The 23,974-nt window shown below is 30.0% G+C and overlaps 1 protein-coding gene and 1 long non-coding RNA gene across 4 annotated transcripts; one reads left to right on the plus strand and one right to left on the minus strand.

Moving 5' to 3' along the window:
* The first annotated feature begins 3,612 nt into the window (after window positions 1-3,612).
* On the plus strand, window positions 3,613-13,596 carry LOC111317832 (zinc finger MYND domain protein). 3 transcript variants are annotated; one of them, XM_022920306.2, is made up of 8 exons: window positions 3,613-4,067; window positions 4,540-4,680; window positions 4,768-4,870; window positions 4,991-5,133; window positions 12,241-12,483; window positions 12,638-12,730; window positions 12,910-13,110; window positions 13,195-13,596. In XM_022920306.2, exons 1-8 carry the CDS (start codon window positions 3,741-3,743, stop codon window positions 13,405-13,407), a joined length of 1,464 nt encoding a protein of 487 aa, XP_022776041.1. In that variant the 5' UTR covers window positions 3,613-3,740; the 3' UTR covers window positions 13,408-13,596. The 3 variants fall into 3 exon arrangements, with proteins under 3 accessions (XP_022776041.1, XP_022776039.1, XP_089607522.1); XM_022920304.2 differs by having other exon boundaries at window positions 4,768-5,133; XM_089751396.1 differs by lacking the exon at window positions 12,241-12,483 and having other exon boundaries at window positions 4,768-5,133.
* On the minus strand, window positions 9,339-11,409 carry LOC149520125 (uncharacterized). The gene is made up of 4 exons (XR_016331891.1): window positions 11,360-11,409; window positions 10,778-10,881; window positions 10,507-10,674; window positions 9,339-10,411 (listed from the first exon to the last, which is right to left on the minus strand). It is a non-coding gene; the product is annotated as an uncharacterized LOC149520125 (long non-coding RNA).
* Window positions 13,597-23,974: the final 10,378 nt, after the last annotated feature.

Raw genomic sequence — 23,974 nt, forward strand, 5'->3', positions numbered from 1 at the left:
TTTTTTTGTCAATTAATGCATTGTTCTTTAGCAACAGCTGGATACTTTTATTTTTTTGATATTATGATGTTAAAGAAAAGAATGAATAAGAATAATTAAAATTTGGAGATATAAAGGAATTTTTATAGAAGTTAACATGGAGTTTCATTATATTGGCCATGTGATGGTGTCTTAGTTGGATGAAAGTTGGTTGGAGGTTGAAAGTGAGGGAATTTGTACCTACAACTACAAAGCATGGTTAAAGAGTGTTGGAGTTGGTTTTTCAATATGTACTCTAATGTTCAAGTCTATGAAAGGTATAAAGTTTAGTGGAGAAGGAGGTGAAATGTACTGAGAAAGTTACAATGGAGAGAATATTTAAGCTTTACATACCTAGGCCTTTTCTTTATCTTATATATGATATGAAGAGTAGTAATATAATTGATATAGTCGATAGTTGATGGAGAGTCTAGTGGAGTTTGAGGAGGGTCCATATAGGTGACTGTGAACAATATTTAATGTTTGTAGATAAACGTGGGCTACATTTATTGGTTTCAGATAAGTTAGAGGCCAAGTGTTCAGTTCTAAAGTGATATATTGATAGAATATTAGTGGAGGTGTCAGATCCCTTTCTTGGCGATGGGTGAGCTAGTTTTAAAACTAGGGCTTTGGATGTTGACCCTTATTGGTGGTGACGTGACAGTTAAGTGCGTGTTGACTAGACGATTAAAAAAATTGATATTGTCAATCGAGTAAATGAACATAACAAGTAAAAAAAAAAACATAGTGTTTTATTATGAGTTTTACCTCTATTAAAATGCATGGACAAAATATTAGTATTCTATATTGGTATTAAAGTGTTTGATTGAAATGATGTATAATTCAATTGTATAAAGTGCATAAAAGTTAAATTAAAATTACAATAATACAATAAAATTAAAGATATTTATATCTTTTCAGAAAAAAAAACTAATCACTAAAAAAATTACTTATCTTTTTTTCTAATATCTTTTCATTAAAAAAAACCATCCATTAAATAAAATATTCTATTTTCTTTTTAACATATTATTCCCTTTAAAATACAATTTTTTTAAACACTTTTTTTCACCTGCAGTAAGTGTGATAAATTTTAAAGCAAAAAAGGCAATTTAAAATATATGAAAAATATGTTAAGAAGTATCTTGGACGTTGCATGCAAAAACATTTTTTAGCCAAATTAAAATAAGGATAGAGATAGAGATGTGTATTATATCATAAGGATGAAGATGTGTATGAGTATGATTTTTAAATTTTTATTAGGTAAGGGATGAAGATGGGTAATATAATACACCTCCTACCAATACCTTATATATATTTACATATATTTAATAAATACATTTTTTATTAAATAATATAAATTATTATTTTAGATTAATTAGAATTGATATATTTTTATTGAAAAAAATTAATATATACTTATAAAAAATTACCTAAATATAAAAAATAAAAAAATTTTAAAATAAAATTTAGTTTTTATTTTTTAAAACTATGTGTATATAGATTATTCATACCTATTAAATACTTGTGGGGATAGAGATGTAGATAAATTTAAAATATTCGCTTGGCATGAGTATAAGGATAAATATAATATAAAAATTTAGAGCTAAGGATGAGTATTACTCTATTTTACCCATTGACATACATACTTAGAAAAAAAATGGTTAAATATAAAAATAACCTTTGAATTATAAATTTTTTATTAATTTGATACTTAAAGAAATAAAATTATCAGATTGATATCTAAATTTTCATTCAATTATTACGTTAATCGTTTAGACTAACACCATTAGTCAATTTTATTAAAGTGACATGAACATTCAACAAGATCTTATATATGTAAAAAAAAGTTCAGTTAATGATATCATCAATGTTATGTATCAATAAAAAAATTTTATAACTTTTTAAAAATTACAAAAAATTCTAAAAAATTTATAAAATTCTAAATTTTTTTCAAAAAGTTTAAAAAATTCTAAAATCAAAGTTAAAAATTTTTACAAAATTAAAAAAGTAATTTTTTTTTTTTAAATTTAAGGAAACTTAAAATTTTTCAAAAATCTCAAAATTTAAAACTCAAAAAAATTGAAGATTTTAATAAAAACAAAAGTTTCATAAAATTCACAAAAAAAATTAAAAATAGTTAAAACAAAAAAAATATAAAATTTTTTAAAAATTGAAAAAAAATTTTAAAAATTTTTTAAAATTTTTCATATTTTTTTAATTTTACAATTTACAATTTTTATATATTTTTTGAATTTTTAAATTTTTTTGAAAATTTTTGGATTTTTATTAAAATTTTAAGTATTTTTATATTTTTTATTTGTCATAATTTTTAAAAAATTTTCAGAATATTTCTTATTTTTGAAAATTTTTAATATTTAAAAATATTATAATTTTTTAAGAATTTTTTAGATTTTTCAGGAAATTTATATATTTTTTTAAATTTTCAAAAATTTTGAAAAAGTTTTGGATTTTTTTATTTATCAGTTTTTAAGTTTTTGTGATTCTTTTAAACTTTAAGAAAAATTAATTTTGATTAAAAATTTAATTTTCTTGAACTTTCTGGATTTTTTTATAAATTTTTTAAATTTTTTGAAAAATTGAAATTATCATAAATTTTATAATTTATAAAAATATTTCGTATATTTTTTTATTTTTTTATAAATTTTAAATATTTTAAAAAATATTTTAGAAATTTTAAAAAAAATTTTGGAATTTTTATTTTTTTTTGAATTTTTTAGAAAATTTTTAAAGTTTGTTGAATTTAAATAAAATTGAAAAGTTTTTTGAAAATTTAAAAATTTTTAGATTTAAAAAGATTTAGTATTTTTTAAAAATTTTTAGAAATTTTTAAACATTTTAAAAAACATTTTAAAATTATTTTAGATATTTTTGAAATTTTTAAAATTTTTTTGTTGAAATGATATTAATAATGTAACGTTAATTAAATTTTTTAAAATATATTATCCTCTCATTAATATTAATGGTCATTAGCAAAGTTATTATAATATTAGTGTAAGATATCAACATAATAATGAAATAAAAATTCAAATACAAATCCAATAATTTTATTTTTTTAAAATTAAACTAACAAAAAAATATATAATTTAGTAACCATTTTTATATTTAACCTAAAAGAAAACAATGAGATGACATAAAATTTTTCAAAGGGTGGACAAGCTAATTGTAAATAAAATATTATAATTAAATCAATAATTTATTGCTGCATGATATGAAAAAAATTTTGAGATTTTTTTAAAATTTTAAAATTTTAAATTTATACATATTAAATATTATTTTTTAAAAATTTAATTATATAAATTAATTAATTTAAATGTCAAATACATATCAACTAAATATCATAATTTCGAATTGCAGCCTGCAATCCGTTAAACCCAACTCAACTGTAATTCCAAAAAGTTGTTAACGAAACATAAAAACGTTCCTTCGAACAAACGAACATTTTTTAAAAAATTTTTTAAACCCATCCTTTTGCCAGGTTTCCATAGTCGTCAACAAAACAAAACAAAACTCCTATTCCTTATCGTCAACGAAACAAAAGTCAATTTAAAAGCTAACCCAAGATTTCCCCAACTCACGAACGGACCTTTCTCCCTCAACATCCAACTCAAAACCCTAATGGCTCCCTAATTTTAGGGCAATTTTCAATTCTCTCCCTCTCTCGATCCGCAATCCCAACCCAGTTCAACTGGTTCGTTCTTCCCATGTCTCGTTTCTTCCATCGTTTTCTTCTACCATTATTTTTCTGTGCTTTAGGGTTAGGATTTGGCGTTGATTTTGGTCAAGCTTTCAAAGTTCCCTTTAGGGTCAAAGATGTTCTCCCGGTGCTTCCGCGCCAGATATCTTGGCCGGTGTTGAACAATCTTCACAGCGCCGTTGACTTGTTACCGGCTTTTGTTGGATCAGTTAGCGCAAACAATGGGTCGGTTGAGTGGAAAGGAGCTTGCTTTGACGGCAACGAGGCTCGTCTCAAGCTCACCGAAAGAGATCACAACGATTCGGGAGTGGGCGGTGGAGTTCTTTACCTCACGGTTGGTCTCTTTGGTCTATTGATTACTATGACTGTGGTTATAATTGAAGCTTTTACTGTAATTTCTGTTGTTGCCAAGTTAATTTACTTATTTTCATGTGATTAATTGTCTGTTCATTGATGGCGTTTGAGTCAAATTACATTTTCTTTTTCAGTTGCTTTAGAGTGTTAAACAAATGACTCGCTTTTTTCTTCCTAGTTTTGCAATGCTAAATATGGGTTACGGAATTTATTTAAGGTTATTCATTTGTGGTTAATGGACTATGGTTACTGGTTTTTTAATTAGTTTTAGCAGCTTTAAGTAGTTTAAAAACTTGAAATCCTTTTATTTTCCTTAGTAGACTTCAAATATTGAAAAAGTGGTTGGCATCTCTTGGCTCGAGTCTTGAAGATAATGGTGATTGTTTTGACATACTATGGTAAAATTTGGAGTGTTGATTTTCGTTTTGAACTATAAAAATTTTCTTTTACAGACATCTGAAGCGCACAGCTGGACCTGTATGGATCTTTATGTTTTTGCAACACCTTACAGGATTACTTGGGATTACTACTTTTCTGCTCGAGAGCACACATTGAAATTTGATTCTTGGGAAGAAACTGCAGAGTTGGAATATGTATGTTTTGATTAATTTTGTCTCTCTAAATTTCTTTGCTAACATGTATAATGCATGGGAATGACATTCTGATTCATTATTGAGCAGGTAAAGCAGCATGGAATCTCTGTATTTCTAATGCCATCTGGAATGCTTGGCACATTGCTCTCTTTAGTTGATGTATTGCCTCTGTTTTCTAATACCATCTGGGGTCAGAATGCCAACCTTGCTTTTTTGAAAACACACATGGGTGCTTCATTTGAAAAACGTCCTAAGTCATGGCGTGCAATGATAAATCCTGAAGATGTGCATTCTGGTGACTTTTTGGCAGTGTCAAAGATCCGTGGTCGGTGGGGGGGATTTGAGACATTAGAAAAATGGGTGACTGGAGCTTTCGCTGGTCATACTGCGGTTTGCTTGAAGGATGACATTGGTAATCTATGGGTTGCTGAATCAGGACATGAAAATGAAAAGGTATGCTATAAATAGCACCTGGATTGCAGAATATATATATATATATATATATATATTATTTGTTGTGCTTTGCTTCCTTTTCTCTTCATTAATCTTACAATGTCTAGTAAGAGGAAAATATTATGCATATACTACTCAACTAAAACAAATAATAATAAAAGAACTCGAATTTATAGTTGTAAAGTGCTGTCTAGGATTCAATAGCTTTTGGTTTTGGGACCTTATCTAGTTGATGTATGATGTATCACCCTTTAACCATTATCAGCGATTGATCACAACTTATAAAGTTGACTTCAATTTTTTTGCTATGCTCCCTCCTCTCCCTCTTTCTTTGGTCGGGTTGAGGGTATGTAGGAGAGGAGTGTTTCCAATTAGAGTGAGTGAGGTATTGGAAATTTAGTATGATTTGTAGTTATTTATGTCAGGGAAAGATAATTTCTGAAGATCTGAGAATCTCAAATTAAAAGTTGGGATTTTTAATAGAGATTATGGTTCTAAAAACTTGATTGCTGCTTTTTGATAGAGCCTGCAAGTGCACAGATCAAGTAATAAAGTGGAGTATTCCAAGTATGGTCTCCATAGGGATTGTAGAATGTAGTGTTAGGTAGTTTACAAGTAGCAAAGGTGAAAGGTTGAGAACCTATGTCTAAACAAATGAACTTGTAGGGTTTTAGGGTTATAGGGTTTAAATAATAAAGATTAATGTATGGCAAGGTTCTAAACTTCACCAACTGTCACTTGAGAAGCAAAGATTAATGCCAATCAACTAATCCTAACGCCAAAACTTAAAATATTATAAAGTAAAGATTTAAAAGATTGTAGACAAGATGCTGAATTGTTTTGAAAGTAAATAAAAGTTGCATGAAAGAAATTAAAGATCAGATCAAGAAGGAACATGTAGCCGAATCTTGCAAGAAAATAAAGAAAACTTGGATCAATCTTGGAAAAGAATGCTTTGTCAAATGGTAAAGAAAACAAGAACAAGATTTTGCAAAAAAGAAAACAAGAAAAGAAATCTTTGAATGAAAATACTTCTTGATTGAAAAAGAATTAAAAAACAAGAATTTGGTAATTGGCAAATCTGTCACCTAACTAAAGAAACTAAGAGCAAGAAGAGAAGTGAGGGAAGGGATGTGTTTCAAAGGAGGAGGCCTAGCCTCTTTGTAGAGGTAGATTAATTTTCGCGGGTGAATATTTACTCTTTCAATATCTATTTCAGTTGTCGGGTTAACTCATGACCTCTCAGAATCAGAACAGAATAAAAAGAAATGAAGTGGTCTCTGGTTTGTTCCACCATCCTACCCGATAAATCATTAGGATTCGTTTTCAATAGAATCCTCTGCATTCACGGGTTCCGTCGTCCCCATCGCTTCTCGATTAGTGCTTAGGTCTGAATTCTCCAATGGAGCCTTAATTTAATATTTAATAAAAATAAAAATTTAATATTTAATAAATAATATTTAATAAAAAAATTTGTTAATTTGTTCTTTAGTCAACCTTCTCAGTCTTTATTGACTTAAGGCTCTTGATTTTTTCTTCAATGAACAGATATTCATCTAATTATTGATGAATCTCTATTGATGCTCTATTACAAAGTCCTTTTCCTATTTAAACTCTACGAGATAATTATATCTTGATCTTTAAAGGAGTTGGCTGAACATAGGAGTCTTTGCGTGGCTGAATGGGATTCCATGATTGGTCCTTCATATTGATGTGTCTTGCCATGTCATCATTACCTTGAATTCAAATGGAGTTTTGGCTTTAGTGAATATCCAAGAGCTTATCTTCTTAAAGTAGTTATATTAGGTTAAAACTCTTGAGATAAATCATCAAGAATCTTTCTTGAGTAGAACTCTTATCTTTGTCTCTTGTAAAAGTATTTATCTTGCCTAAAAACTCTTTTAAGATAATCAAAGAGTTCTTGCTCCATAAGATTGCTTCTTGGCCAAATAGATGTAGTAATCCTTGTTGTATCATAACTCTATCCTTATCCTCCTTTGTAGTGTTCTTCTTGGAGTAAAACTTTTTTAAGATAAACAAAGAGTCTTCTTGCTGCTACTACTCTTCTTTAGCCCAATTCATCATGATCTTTTCTTGGCTAAGTGGTCTGGCTATAAACTCCAATATGTGGCCGAATATTGCATGGTTCATGCTCTTGGCCGAATATTGCACCATCTTACATGAATTGCATGGCTTTCATGTCCCATGTGCATTATACCTAAAGATTAAGAAAATAAACATTAAAGGCACCATATTCAATCAAATTTCAGAATTTTTGCACAAAAAAGGACTTGTAGATCACTATATATTTTAGTGCTATCTCACCCCTACACTTAAATCTTTGTTTGTCCTCAAGAAAAATCCTCAAATCAACAAAAATAAAAACCATTATACTCACAAAGTTAAAATTGACATAAAATTCCTATCATGTACTATTGCATAGTACAAAGCTAAGCATAAACATAGAGTAAGAAGAAATTCCTTAAAAAACAAGCTCCCAATTTCTTATGCTCTTTACACATATGAATCTACTCAAATTTTAATTCATGCATATAACTTAAGTAAAAAGAATGCAAAATATTTCATCACATTTCAACTTAAAAGACAGAATAGGCTTCATATGTTCACTTTTCCCTCCCCTCTCCAAATGTTAGACTTACATACCTGATTCAAGATCAAAAAGTCTTTTAGGCTTGTAATGTAAAGCTTGGGTTAAGGTAGGAGAAAGGAAATTTTAGGCTCATAAACCCTAAGCTTACTTTCTTTGAACTTCTTGGACTTTGAACAAGTGGGAGCTCTTTTTGATACTTTGACTTGTGAGGCATCATTTTATTCTTTTGTTTTATTCATGGCATTTTTTTCTCTTTTTCTTCCTGTTTTCTTTCTCTTTTTTTTTTTTTGAAAATAATACTTAGCCATATTTTGCTTTTATTAGGCTTTGCCTTTGCTTTTGCCGTTTTCTTTTTTTTCTTTGATTTCATTCCTTGCACCTCTCTTCCTCTCAAATTCAAGAAAATGTTCATAATACACAAGTAAGCACAATGGGTTAAGACAACAAAAGAAAGGATAATAATCAAAGAAAAGGCTTATTGGGCTTGTAATGTGGCTAAAATAAACAAAGAAAAAGATTAGTATAAAGGCTCAAAATAAAGGTACTAGGGATGCATCATCATAGGGTAGGCTTGACAAAGGTTCAAATGGTCCAAAGAACTGCCTAAATCATTTCTTGAGTCAAATACAATCTAGGATTTCGCCTCAAAGGTTGAGTAGGTGAATTCTAGAGCACTTATTCAAATTTTAAATTTGATGAAGATCCATATCTTAAAAACCTTCACAAAAATTATAGCATTTCATATAAAGAGAATAGAGATGCACGCATAAAGATCATATCCGAAGTAAAGATATGCTTAAGAATTATTTCAAGTTTCACTATGTCCAAACTAAAACTCCATATCATACTTTAGTCATTTTTTGAGAATATATGTAACTTCAACTAAGTGAATAGCATAATCATTTTTAGCAAGTCAATTTGGTTTGAAAGCAAAGATGGGTTAAGATTTCAAAAATCATTTTAAGTCAAAAAGTTTTCTTCCCCGTCTCCCCCGGGCGAATGGAATCATGTATAAAAAACAAAATAAGGAAAAAAGAAATACTCCCTAAATTTTTTTTAAGGCCGAGTCTTAGTTGCATGAGGCATCCTCCTTGCTTCTTTTTATCCTTAAAAACAAAACAACTTAAACAAAAAACATTAAAAACATACCTGTCATAGGAAAAAAAAAAAAAGAAAACAATGAGCATATCAGTTAAAGTAAAACTTGGATTGCCTACTAAGCAGCACCAGTTTTGGTCTAGCTTGACCATACCTTTGTCCATTGGGTTACATAACTACCCCACTCTTAACACCAGAATCTATCCACTTAATAGTTTTATTTCTTACCATATCTTTATCAATAGACTCTAACTGGCAGTAGGGCTCACTCATTGTGGCGAAATTTTCCAGCTCTAGCAATGTCGTTAGTATAGCTGGATTATGATAGGTGGGCATTGGCTTCAGTATCAGCAAAAGAGGTATAACCATGGAAACTTTAGGGTTGGTTTCTAAGGTTAAAGGTTCCTTTATGGGAGGTTTCATCAGAATGACTGGTGCATACCCATCCTTTTCCTTCAACTTAATGGGGGGTGTTTCTAAAGGTTTGAGCAATATATCAACCAAACTGTGGAAACTGAATGTATATTGAAAAACTGCTTATCTCCAATTATACAAGAATCTTAGGTTTATATACAACTAACTAGGGGTTAAACTAGGAAACTAAATCTTCCTTAATTCTAGGGATACAAATACTTAATTCTAGAGATACAAATATAAATATACAGATTACAAGATTACAACCAGCTGTAAATAAGTGTTTTCCCACACAAACAACCCTCATCAACTGGCTTATCCGTCTTATTCAATTTCAAATTATAATTTTCATAGGTTTGGGAAATTAGCAAAAGCGGATTGTAAGTCATGGGCTCAACTTCGATGGGACTAATACTATGCCCTTCTAGAGGTTCAAATCCTAAAATTGATTCCTCGTCCTCAAAATCTACCATCATAATAAATGTTGGCATATTAATCAAAATAGGCTCCTAATCATCTTGATTTTCTTTGGATATCTCATACTCTTCTTGTGGTTCATCCTCAACTGGTTGTGTAGTTTCTAGGAGTGGTTTTGCAACTAACATCAACATCTTTCCTTCTTCAACCGAATCTTCTATGAACTCTTTAGGGTCTTCTTCTTGAATGTACTCATCATGATCTTCCTCAAGTATTTTCACAAAGCTAGGTAGGTTCACCACCATGGGCTCATCCATCATGTCGTCATCATCATCGTTAGCAACATACACCTCTTTTCCTTTCTTCTGATCATCTTTTAAAATACTCTCCACTTCACCCATCCAACTTGGATCTACATGTTTTTTTAGGCTTTCAAATTGGCAATTTGGGTTTCGAGGAGATTGGCTTGATTTCGAATGAATTCATCAAGGGAAGGTTCTGTTTCTTAATGAGGAGATGGTGGGTCACATGAAGGAAAGTGTTGTGGTGATGGATGGTATTGAGGAGGTGGATCATATGGTGGAAGAAAGTATTGTTGAGATGGAAGGTTCATAAGGTAGGTTGGGGTATATATGGATGATGGCTCTTGACTGCTTCCCCATTGGTAATTCGGATGATCCTCAAAATCGAGTGTCGGTGTTTGGGTAAAAGCAGGATTGATTATCTTGACACCTATCACTATATTATTCCCCATTATAGATACGACAATTGTCAAAAGGGCTCTGAATTGAATTGACATGGTTAAGATTAAGCCTTCTTTCAACAACATTTACCTTTTCAGCTAATGATGCAAGTGATGAGGATATGGCTGTAAGTGGATCTTGGTCATACCATTCGAAAGTGCTCCACAGTCAAGAAGTTTGGAACAGTGGTTGGATATGGGAATACTCAAAAGTCGCTTGTCATAATCCCCAAAGGTTCTGCCTCACTGCCATAAAAATCTGACATAATAGGGAAAAAAAAAAAGAACACGTTAGAGCAAATAAAAGTAAAAGGTGTTTAGATTACAAGAGTTTAAGAAATCCTTATTTATATTGAGAACACCGTTATAATCCCCGGCAACGGCACCACAAACTTGATTGCTACTTTTTGTATAGAGCCTATAAGTGCACAAATCAAGTAATAAAGTGGAGTATTCCAAGCATCGTCTGCATAGGGGGATTATAGAATGTAGTGTTAGGTAGTTCACAAGTACCAAAGACAAAAGGTTGAGATTCTATATCTAAACAAATGAAATTGTAGGGATTTAGGATTACAAGATTTAAATAGATATGGATAAAGTAAAGATTAAAAGTAATGTATGGCAGGGTTCTAAACTTCATCAAAACTTAAAAGATTATAAAGTAAAGATTTAAAAGATTGTAGACAAGATGCCGAATTGTTTTGAAAGTAAATAAAAGTTGCATGAAAGAAATTAAAGATCAAGAAGGAACATGTAGTTGAATCTTGCAAGAAAATAAAGAAAACTTGGATCAATCTTGGAAAAGAATGCTTTGCTGAATAGTAAAGAAAACAAGAACAAGATTTTGCAAACAAGAAAACAAGAAAAGAAATTTTTGAATGAAAATACTTCTTGATTGAAAAAGAATTAAAGAACAAGAATTTGGTAATTGGCAAATCTGTCACCTTAACTAATGAAATAAAAAACTAATGAAACTAAGAGAAAGAAGAGAAGTGAGGAGAGGAATGTTGAGGAGGCCGAGCCTTTTATAGAGGTAGATTAGGCCAAGAAAGGGATTGGGATTACAAAGTCCTTTTCTTATTTAAACTCTAAGAGATAAGTTTGTCTTGATCTTTAAAGGAGTTGGCTGAACATGGGAGTCTTTGTGTGGCCAAATGGGATTCCAGGATTGGTCCTTCATATTGATGTGTTTTGCCATGTCATCATTATCTTGAATTCAATGGAGTTTTGGCTTGAGTGAATATCCAAGAGCTTATCTTCTTAAAGTAGTTGTATTAGGTTAAAACTCTTGAGATAAATCTTCAAGAGTCCTTGAGTAGACTCTCATCTTTATCTCTTAAAAGTATTTATCTTGCCAAAAAACTCTTTCAAGATAATCAAAGAGTCCTGGCTCCATAAGATTTCTTCTTGGCCGAATAGATGTAGGAATCCTTGTATCATAACTCTATCCTTATCCTTCTTTGTAGTGTTCTTCTTGGGGTAAACTCTTTTAAGATACACAAAGAGTCCTCTTACTGCTACAACTTCTTTAGCCTAATTCATCATGATCTTTTCTTGGCTAAGTGGTCTGGCTATAAACTCCAATATATGGCTGATATTGCATGGTTCTTGCTCTTGGCAGAATATTGCACCATCTTACATGAATTGTATGGTTTTCACGTCCCATGTGCATTGTACCTAAAGATCAAGAAAATAATCATTAAAGGCACCATATTCAATCAAATTTCAGAATTCTTGCACAAAAAAGGACTTGTAAAACACTATATATTTAGTGCTATCAAGGGGGGTTTCTTCCTTATGCCATTTGCTTGCATAAATTTTGCAGGGTGAAGAAATTATAGTGGTTATTCCATGGGATGAATGGTGGAAGTTGTCACTGAAGGATAGTTCTAATCCACAGATAGCCTTGCTTCCTTTACATCCAGATATACGTGCAAACTTCAATGCCACTGCAGCATGGGAGTATGCTCGGAGCATGTCAGGCAAGCCATATGGTTATCACAACATGATATTTAGTTGGATAGACACTGTAGCTGACAACTATCCACCACCTCTTGATGCTCACTTGGTAGGTATCTTCTCTGATCATTCTTTGCATCCCGAGTATGCTCTGCTGAAATTGTGTTCATGATGGAGCAGATAGTTTTACTGGCAAAAACATTGGATACTGAGCTTGCTAAAAGCTTATTTCCCTAGTCCTAACTAGACAATTTTGACTGCAGGTCATTTCTGTCATGTCTATGTGGACTAGAGTGCAGCCAGCATATGCCGCAAATATGTGGAATGAAGCACTAAATAAGCGGTTAGGGACTGAGGTATTGTGCTTTCCTTTGTTACTTTTATGAATCTATAATTGTTACTTTATGAGAAATAGTTAATTCCAACCAGTCTCTGCCCCCTCTCTGTCTCTTTCTGTTATGGTGGAGTTGTTTGGATTACCGACACTTTGTTTGATCTGATGAATTTATTGCTTCGAACTCATGTATTTTTGTAGAATTTGGATCTGTACGAAATTTTAGAGGAGACTGAAAAGCGTGGCATGGCTTTTGATCAATTACTCACCGTCCCAGAACAAGATGAATGGGTATACAGTGATGGAAAGTCAACAACATGTGTTGCCTTTATCCTTGAGATGTATAAAGAGGCTGGGGTCTTTGGTCCTATTTCTAACTCAATTCAAGTAACTGAATTCACTGTAAGCATCAATACTTTGGTGTTCCTTAAATTTCATTATTGTTTTGACTTGATCTTATAGTTATGAAATGAGTTTTATTTACAGATTCGGGATGCCTACATGCTTAAGATTTTTGAGAACAACAAAACACGACTGCCAAGTTGGTGCAACAACGAGGATGGTAGGCTTCCATTCTGTCAGATTCTTGGTGAGTACTGGATGGACTTGCCACAATATAACACCTTAGAGCCATATGCTAACATGAATGAAAATTGCCCATCTTTACCTCCAATTTATGAGAGGCCCATGAGTTGTTAAGTTTGATTGGGATCTGTTTGTAGTCAAGGGCTCGCCATATAACGTCATTTATTTAATGCGAAGATGCCTTTCTGGAAAAGTCCTACAACTGTACAAGCACTATTTATGCTTCTTGATTCCTGGTAGATATACTCAATTTATGTAAATAGTATAATCTATTTTAATAAAGTGAACAACACTTATGTACTAGTTGAATCAGTTATTCATTCGTGATTACAAACATCTGATGCTCGATTGGTGCTTTCGGAATTATTGCAAGCGAGGTGGAAATCAAGCTTTTTATTTATGATGAATTACATTTCACCATCCCAGATCTCCTCGACTGTCCTGCACGGTTCATATTTGGAGGTGTAATTCACGCGGGGACACCCTGCTAGGGGGGATTTCATCCTCATTCAGTGACCAATCGAATATATCAAGGTTTTGCTTCATTCTCTCACCACTGAAACTCTTCACTATTATACCGACCCCTTGTTCGTATGCCCATCTCAGGGACGTCTGTTTTTGGAGTGATTAACCAAACTTTCAATGTGTCTCGATTTGTTTAAGTTTCCAAAAGTCAAACCCAGACGGGAAAAAAGCAACGGAAAAAAAGAAAAAAGAACAACGTTTGTGGGGGGAAAAAGCACCTGAGCAACAGTTATCCCTTTTGCCTCGGCAATTTCTTTCAGAGCCCCACGCTCAAGTACTCTATTGCTGCCCCAACTGGTTCCATTGGCTCCCAGCGGTGAGTAAGCTGTCAAAAGGATCCCCTTAGCTTGGCTAAACTCTCTTAGCTTTTTCTGTTGTCACAGTGGGTTCATTTCCACGTTGCAAACATTATAGCATCTTCACTATCATTACTCCAAACCAAATTGAGGGTGGGAGAGAGCGAGCGAGCGAACTGTTACCTGATTAACGGCTGGAGGGATCTTTGCTATGGCGAGGATGTCAGTCAGCTTTTTGCAGGAAAAATTGCTGACCCCCAATAGACTTTGTGATGCCAAGCCTCTGGCAATCTTCCATGGCAGCCCATACAGAATTGAAATCCATGGGGAAGAAGTTTTCCTCCTTTATTGGAAATTCATAAATCCCGGGCTTTGAGCTGATGGGCCAGTGAATAAGAAAGAGATCAAGGTACTCCAACTTGAGATATCTGCAGGAAAATAAAAGGTTTTTGACAAGAGTAATATCATGTTACCCTTGACTGAATTGAGAAAACTTCCATATACTGAGGTTATAGAAAAGTGAGCAATTTTTTTTTTTACTGTAAGCTTCTCTTGAGTGCAGGGACAACAAGTTCTCCATGAGCATCGCCGCACCATAGCTTGGTCGTGATGAAGAACTCGTCTCGAGATTGAATTAGTCCAATCGAAAGTTCTTTAATTGCTTCTCCCAGCGGCGGCCCTGACCCATACTTGGCAGCCGTATCAAAATGTCTATAACCAGGTTTGATTGCTTGGAGAATTGCCATTTTTGTAGCTTCTGATCCTACAGGTGGGGAGACTACCGTTCCCAAGCCCAAAAGTGGCATTCTCTTGCCACAGTGGGCCAATACATGCTCTGGAATACTGAATGAAGTAGCCCCCATGAACAAACTGCATGCCATCTTCTTAGCGGCGTTAATCTAGTTTTTCAATTTTTCAAAACACTGCTTTTGGCTCACGTTTGACTTCAGGAGGCGGTAGTGAAGCAAAGCTTGTGGATCTTCTTTAGTTCTCTGGATGCTATAAATCTCGTTACATGCCAATTATTTGGTCAAATTGTTCAATTAGTTCATATACTTACATGAAATTTAAGCTTTAGTCTTTATATAATAATTTATAAAAATTTGATCATCGTATTAGTTTAATTTAATAATGTTGGTCTAATTCATAACGGTATTACTTAATCTCTATTTAATTAGTTGACGTGGTTGCTGACCATACTAACATTGCGTTGATTTAAATGATGTGGCGTTGATTTATTGATGTAGCAATTAGGATTGATAAAATTAATTGTTAAATTATACAAATAATTTTTATATTTATATGAAAATTAAAATTTAATTTTTTATTCACAGAAAATTTAAAATTTAATCATTGTACTCGCAAAAAATCTAAAATTACCTTTTAATAAAAAAAATATTTTGAAAATTTTTTAATTTTTTAAAACATTAAATTTTAAAAATTGCTACAATATTTTTTTATAATATTCTATCACAATATTAAAAAATCTATCACAATATTTACTCACAATTTTCATATATTGTCACTAAATCTGTTACAATTTTTTGTCACCCATATGAAATATTATTATTAGTTATGTCACTATTTCTTATTACATTTTATCATAAAATATAAATTTATTATTAATTTTGTCACTTTTCTATTATAATTGTAGTTTATTGTGCCCATATGAAAAAAATCTTAAATCAATCTATTAAAAATCTATTATAAACTTATCAATATATAATGTAAATCTGTCACTATATAATTTTAATAAAACTATTTTTTTATTAATTTATCTAATGACTTAAAATTATAATTACATCCTATAAGGATATAATTATCCATAAAGCGATATTTCTATTCTTTTTAAATTAAACCCTATTTAAATGATTTTTCATAATCAAATATAGGTTCAAGATTCTAAATTGAGAATATATCCTTTAAATTAAACCCTATATTCTCAATTTAGAATCTTAAACCTAGCTATATTTGATTATAAAAAATCATTTAAATAAGGTTTAATTTAAAGCAATAGAAATATTATTTTATGGATAGTTTTGTCTTTATGGGTAGAGGTGAGCAATTAATCAGTTCAATCGGTTCGATTTAAAAAAATTAATAACCAACTTAATTGACTTTTATTCAACAAATAAACCGAACCGACCTAAAATTTTTAAATAATCGACCATAACGAACCAACCAAAATTGGTTCAGTTTGGTTGGTTCGATTAAATAATTGATTTTTTTAATTATTTTTTTTCCTATTATGAGTAATTATTTAATCATAAATTCAATTCAATAAAACTTAAACTCAAGTATCATTCAAACTAAATCGCTAAAGAATTTAATAATTTCAACAATATTTTACAAGAAAAAAATAAATAAAATACTCATCTTAATTTTTTATCTTTACTTATTAGAAAATTGATTAATTCAATTAGTTTAGTTATCAATTTTAAAAACCAAAAACCAACCGAGTTAATCAATTTAATTGATTTAAAAAATTGATTATAATCAAAATCGAATAAATTGAATTGAATCAACCAAATTCACTTGGTTTTGGTTGGTCTAGTTGATTTAAATCGACTTTTGCTTACCTTTACTTATGGGAAGTAATTATAATTCTAAGTCATTAGATAAATTAATACAAAATGATAGTTTTATTAAAATTAGATAATGACAAATTTGTGATAGATTTTTAATAGATTGGTTTGAGATTTTTTTTCATATTACCATATACTACAATTATGACAAAAAAATGATAAAATTAGTAACATATTTATATTTTATGACAGAATATAACAAGAAATAGTGATAGAATTACTAATAGTATTTCATATGGGTGACAAAAAATTGTGAATGATTTAGTGACGATATATGAAAATTATGACTAGATATTATGATAGATTTTTTAATATTGTGATAGAATATTATGAGATAATATTGTAGCAATTTTTAAAATTTAATGTTTTAAAAAACTAGAAAATGTCTAAAAATTCAAAATAATTTTTGTATTAGATGGATTAAATTTCAAATTTTGTGTGAGTATAAAAATTAAATTTGAAATTTTGTATGAATTGAGTGATCATTTACATAATTTAACAATTGATTTCTTTAATCTCAATTGTTATGTCAGTAAGTTAATATCATATCATTAAAGTCAATGTTGCATCGCATGGTCAACGATTATGTAAGATCAAGTAATACCATTATCAAATAGACTACTATTGTTAAATTAAATTAGTATGAGGATCAAATTTTTGCAAATTATTGTATGGGAACTAAAGTTCAATATCATCTAAGTATAGGGACTAATGCATAATTTGACCAATTATTTTCACTGTAACTTTATAATTATTCAATTCTAGTGCCACATGGTATTCTAGTCTACACGACAATTACATTGAATCTGGCGTCGATTGGATTGAAGCGATGCCACAGTGTGACACGATTGGAAATATTTTTTGCTCTAACTGTGCCGTACATCCCATTTAGGTGCCAGGGATGTGATACCGTGGGAGGATTTCCACCGTGATGCATCCCCTTTTCAGTTTTCTTATTAGAGGGGGAATTATCAGTGGTCAATTGGTTCCATTTTCTTTATAGAGCAGTCGATTAATTTTTTATCAAACAGTCGATTATTTTTTAAAAAGGGACGCATATAATTAATACTAGGTTGTTGCCCTCGCTCTGCCGAGGTATTTTTAAAATATTTATAAAAATTTTATTGAATTAATTTTAAAATAAAAGTTTAAATTAAATCATAATAAGATTGGATGATTATACTCTATCATCCTTTTGGTATTAGATGATTTAATCATCTCAAAGTGAAGAAAATTATTTTTAATCAATAAGATTAAATTTACGTATCTTATTATATTTTTAAAATTTACATCAATAATTTAAATTATATAAACTTAAAAAAAAAATAATTTTGATTAATAAATAAATAATTTGACTAATAAATAAATTAGAATATGTTCGGTATACAAGATTTTGGTATAATAAAATAAGATGATGTTATAATAAGATTAAATTAAATAATATCATCTTATCTTGTATTTGATGTGTGTAAGGTTTAAGATAATATAATTTATTTATTGATCAAAATTATCCTTATTCAAAGTTTATACAATTTAAATTATTGATGTAATTTTTAAGGGTATAATAGAATATGTAAATTTAATTTTATAGATTAAAAAGAATCCTTTCTATTTTTTATACCAAAAGGATGGTTAATCCTCTTTGTAATTATATCTATTTCTTTAGATACAAACTAAATATAATACAAGATGATTATTATCTAATGCACTAAATATGACCTTAATGTTTACATCACACTTCACTTTATCTCATCGTTATATCCAAATCTATATCTCATCACTGATTTATACGTCATTGCTACAATATTCAATCTTACTATTATAGTAACTAATTACATCATCAATATTATTTTCAATTTCCTTGTCCAAGATGAATCCTCAATGGGATGGAAGGAAACAAATGCTAGAGCAAACACTAAAAAACTGAATTACTACTTCTGGTAAATCTAAAATTTTGAGGAAAGACTCCAAGGCGAATAGCAATGCACTTTCTTTAAGGTTTTATACACCCCTACCGTATTATTTACTTAGTAGGTGTGTAAAAGGATTATACCTAATAAACTTAAAAATACAATAAAACCCAATGACTGACTGTGTTTTACACTAACGAAATCAGTTTATTGAGCAATCACCTGTGTATCATAAGATCATTGAACTTCTATAAAGATTTTCTGCAGCAAAACTTTTATAAAAGAAATCTAAAGTTTGAAGAAAGAAGAAAAGTACTAAGATATGTATTTTTAAAAAACCAGAGAAGCTTTTTATAAAAAGATGATTATCTTTTCCTACAGACATGATTGTTTATTTTGAATAGATAAAAACTTTCTATTTTTGAATAATTGAAACTGTTTATTTTGAATAGACTTATCTTTCTGTTTTAAACAGACTTAAGTATCTATCTTTATTTTTTTTTCAATGTGAGATTATTTTTCATATTTTATTTTGAAAATCTCTAACAATCTTTCACCATTTTCAAAATAATCCAGATTTATGATGATATTAGAAATCAATTGCATAAATGAAGGTATTTTCTAATTTAAACCTTCATTTAGTGAAAACAAGTTAAAGTTAACCAAAATTGTATGATAAACTATGCTTTGAACCAACTATTCTATTTGATAAACCAAACTTGTTTCACACAATGATTTCAACACTTAATGAATGCTTGGTATCTAGTGACACATTTATGGTCACGTGTCTGCATCCTCTTTTCATGAGTGTTGTTAGAGCCAAGCTCTTAAACTCCTAGAAGCGGCCACACTTTACACTCATATAGGTAGTTCCTATCAAAAGTGTTCCTGTAACTATAACACTCTAACATATTTATATTATGGGTCTATTAAGAGTATATTACTCATCATTTCTTTGCCATTATAGGTAATTAGCACTTTACTTGGGATGGCATTAAACATTACTATAGTGTTGATAGTCATATATAGATGATGTATTTTGTCTCATAGAACTAAAAACTTGACGTTGTACCAATCATTGAGTTGAGTTTTCGTCATGAGTGACTTTATTTCATGAGCTTGAGCCCTATCCATGTTTTTTACCAACTCTCTAGCTAGATTTTTGGTTAAAGGATCCATCAAGTTTTTACTTGACCTCACATAATTTATAATGATCACTACATCCAAAATTAATTGTTGAACATAGCTATATCTTAATCCAATATGTCTAGACTTTTCATTATATACTTGGTTATATGCTATTGCTAGAGTTGTTTCACATCACATCAGATAGAAATTAGGAAAATTGGTTTGGCCATAAAGGTATTTCAAATAATAAAGTTCTTAGCCATTCAGTTTTTTTAGTTATTATGGCTAATGTAATAAACTCAGTTGCCATGGTGAAATCTATTATGCATGTTTGTTTCTTGAAATCCCAATAAATGGCACCCCATCAAGTACAAAGATTCATCCGCTTGTAGAAGCATGATCTTCCATGTTAGTATTCCAACTAGCATTAGAATATCATTTTATAACTGAAGGATATCCAATATAACACAATTCATAATTGATTATGTTATTCAAATATCGAAGTACTCTTTTAACTATTTGCCAATGCAAGTTACTTGGATTACTCGTGTATTTATTCAACTTTCCAATAGCAAATGTTATGTTTAGCCTTGTACAAGTCATTACATACATGAGACAATCAATTACTCTTGCATATTGCAATTGATCATTTATTCTACCAGTATTAGATACTAATTTTAATTGAGAATCCATGGGTGTGATACTGCAATACAATAAAAAAGATCAAAATTTTTAAGTACTTTTTCAATAGAATACGATTGTGACAAAGTTATGCCACTATCATTTTGGATTATTCTAATTTCAAGAATAACATCCACTACACCCATATCTTTTATTGAAAAGTTATTTGATAAAATTTTTTTGTTTCTTTAACTTTTTTTGAATCAGTGTCAAATATTAGCATATCATCCATATATAAATAAATTATGACTCTTTTGTCATTGTCAAATTTGCTATATATACACTTATCTGACTCATTAATTCTAAAACCATTAGTAAGAATGTTTTCATCAAACTTTTGGTGCCATTGTTTTGGTGCTTGCTTAATTTCATACAAGGATTTTATAAGCTTACAAACTTTATGCTTTTGGCATGGAATGATAAATTCTTTTGGTTGTTTCATATATACTTCCTCCTCTAATTCACCATTTAAAAATATCATCTTTACATCCATTTGATGCATAATCAAATTATAAATCGAGGCAAGTGAAATTAGAAGCCTAATTGTAGTAATTCTAGCTACTAGAGCATAAGTATCAAAGTAGTCTATTTCTTATTTTTGTGTAAAGCCTTTGGTTACCAACCTTGCTTTAAATTTATCTATGGTTTCATCCACCTCCAATTTCTTTTTGAAAATCCATTTATAGCCTATTAGATTAAAACCTGGTGGAAGGTCAACTAAAAGCCAAGTGTTATTTCCCATTACTAACTTTATTTCATCATTTATTGCTTATTTCCAAAAAGCAAAATCTTGAGACTTCATTGCTTATTCATATGAACAGGATTAGACTCTGCATTAAAACTATAAGGAATTTTATTGTTTATGCTTTCATTAATCCTTTTCACAAAGAACATAAAGAAATCTGGTTCATAATATTTTTCTTTTTTAACCTTTTTGCTAATCATTATTTCTTGACAAGATTCATTAGTAATTTTAGTTTGTTCCAATGGACTTGAAATTTCTTTTCCACTTGTAAGATGAATTGCTTGTAGTTGTCTCGAAATAGATTTAAATCTATTTTCATAATAAAATGCATCTCTTGATTCAATAACAATGTTAACCAAAATTGAATCATTTAGTTCAATAACCATGAACCTGTATGCATTACTATTTTGTGCATATCCTATACATATGCATTCTATTCCTCTTTCATCCAACTTTTTCCTTTTGGTTTTGAAATTTTAACTATAGCTCTCTATCCCCAAACCTTTAAATAATTAAGATTTGATTTTCTTTTCTTCCATTGTTGATATGGGGTTATTTTTGCTTATTTGTTAGGAATTCTATTTAGTATATGACAAGCATTTAATAAAGCTTCATCCTAAACTCTCTGTCCAAGACCAGAATAGGATAACATTACATTTACCATTTCTGTTAAGACTCTGTTCTTTCTTTCTACTACACTATTTTGTTGTGGTGTATAAAGAGTAGTAACTTGGTGAATTATTTCGGTGGATTTAAAGTAACTTGGACTATAATATTCTTCACCCTTATCCGACCTCAAGTACTTGATAAAATATTCACTCAAGTTTCACTTCAGATTTATATATTTTAAACTTATCAAGTACTTTATTTTTGGAATATAATAGATAAACATAACAATATCTAGTACAATCTTTTATAAATATATAAAATATTTCTTTCAGATAATGTAGAAATGTTATGCATATCACAAATATCACTATGAATTAACTTAAGTAACTTTGTATTTCTTTTAACCTTAGGAAAATGATTTCTGGGAATCCTAGTCAACATTTATGTATTACATTTTATTAATATCTTGACTAAATTCAGGAATTAAAAAAAGTTTACTCATATCATGCAATTTTCTATAATTTAAATGACCTAATCTATAATGCCATAAATATGAAGGTTCAACTATGTAAGTAGAAACAACATTCTTATTTTTATTAATAATATTAAGTTTGAATATTCCTTCATGCATATACCTTTTCCTAACAAAAATTTTTTTTTTAAACAAAATAAATTTATCTATCTCAAATATAAGTTTAAAACCAAACTTGTTCAACTGACTTCAGGACACTAAGTTCTTCTTAACTTCTGGTATATAATAAACATCATTCAAAGTTAAAGGTTTTCTATAAGTGAATTCAAGGTCAATAGTCCATTTGCCTTTGATTGTTGCTGTAGAAGAATTTTTCATGTAGAGAACACTGTCATATTCACTTGGTTTAAATGTTGTGAACATGCTTTTGTTCTTGTACAAATGTTTTGTTGCCCTTGAATCAACCCACCAAGATTCATCATTTTTAAACATGTTGATTTTGAAAATCATGACAATAAAATTTTCAAGAGTATCTCATTTTGAAGAATCATTGTTCTTCTATAGCAACTAACATTCTTTCTTGAAATGTCTTGGCTTACAACAATGGTAATATGAGACTTTTTTATTCTTCTTGAAGTTAGGCCTGTTAGCAATATGCTTGAACTTGAACTTCTTTTTGTCAAGCTTTATAGTTTGTCTTTCCTCCAAAACATGAACTTCGACATCACTAAAACCGAAATTCTATTCTTGCTTTTTGTATTCCTCTTCAATTCGAAGATGATTAGTCAAAGCCTCAAGAGTGATTTCTTTTTTTTTTTTTATGTTTTAAACTTCTTTTAAAATCCTTTCATGATGGAGGAAGTTTATCTATTACAGAAGACACAATGATTGTGTCATTTATACTCATATTTTATTGTTTAAACTAATTAAGCATTTTTTTCAATTTCACATAGTTGTTAAATCATAGAACATCCATCAATCATATAATAATTATTGAAACGACTAACGAGAAATTTCTTACATGTTGCATCCTTGGTCATATACTTGGTCTCCAATTTATCCTATAACTTCTTTACAGTAGGCTCATTTTGATATGTATCAAATAGGCAATCAAACAAATTGTTCAGAATATGGCCCTTACAAATGTAGTCTGCATTATCCCATTTCTGTCTCTCTCTTGTTACAACAATAGATTCTTCTGTTTCACTTTATTCTGGTCTAAAAGTAGTTAGAACATATACAACCTTCAAGGTTGAAAATAGGAAATGCATATTCTTATACCATCTTCGAAAATTGCCACCATTAAAACGATCTAATTTGAAAATATCAGATTTCAATTCCCTGAGCGTTGCTTCAGTAGCCATTATTAGCTATTATTGAATCGAATAAAACTTTAAGACTGTTAGAGCAAACAATGAAAAACTAAAATTGTTGCTTCTAGTAAATCTAAAATTTTGAGAAAAGGCTTCAAAGTATGTAACGATGCCACTTTTCTTAAGGTTTTATTTGCCCCCACTATATTATTTACTTAGTAGGTATGCAAAAAGATTGCAGGCAATAAACCTTGAGAATATAAGGAAGCTTAATGATTGACTACGTTTTACACTAACGAAATCAATGCACCGAGCAGTTGTTGGTGTATCACAAGATCACTGAACTTTTATAAATATTCTTTTAGCAAAACTTTTATAGAAGAAATATATAGTTTGAAGAAAGAAAGAGAGTTCCAA

Source organism: Durio zibethinus, chromosome 2 (assembly GCF_047325235.1).
Source record: "Durio zibethinus cultivar Kanyao isolate XHJ-2024 chromosome 2, ASM4732523v1, whole genome shotgun sequence".
Taxonomy (NCBI): domain Eukaryota; kingdom Viridiplantae; phylum Streptophyta; class Magnoliopsida; order Malvales; family Malvaceae; genus Durio; species Durio zibethinus.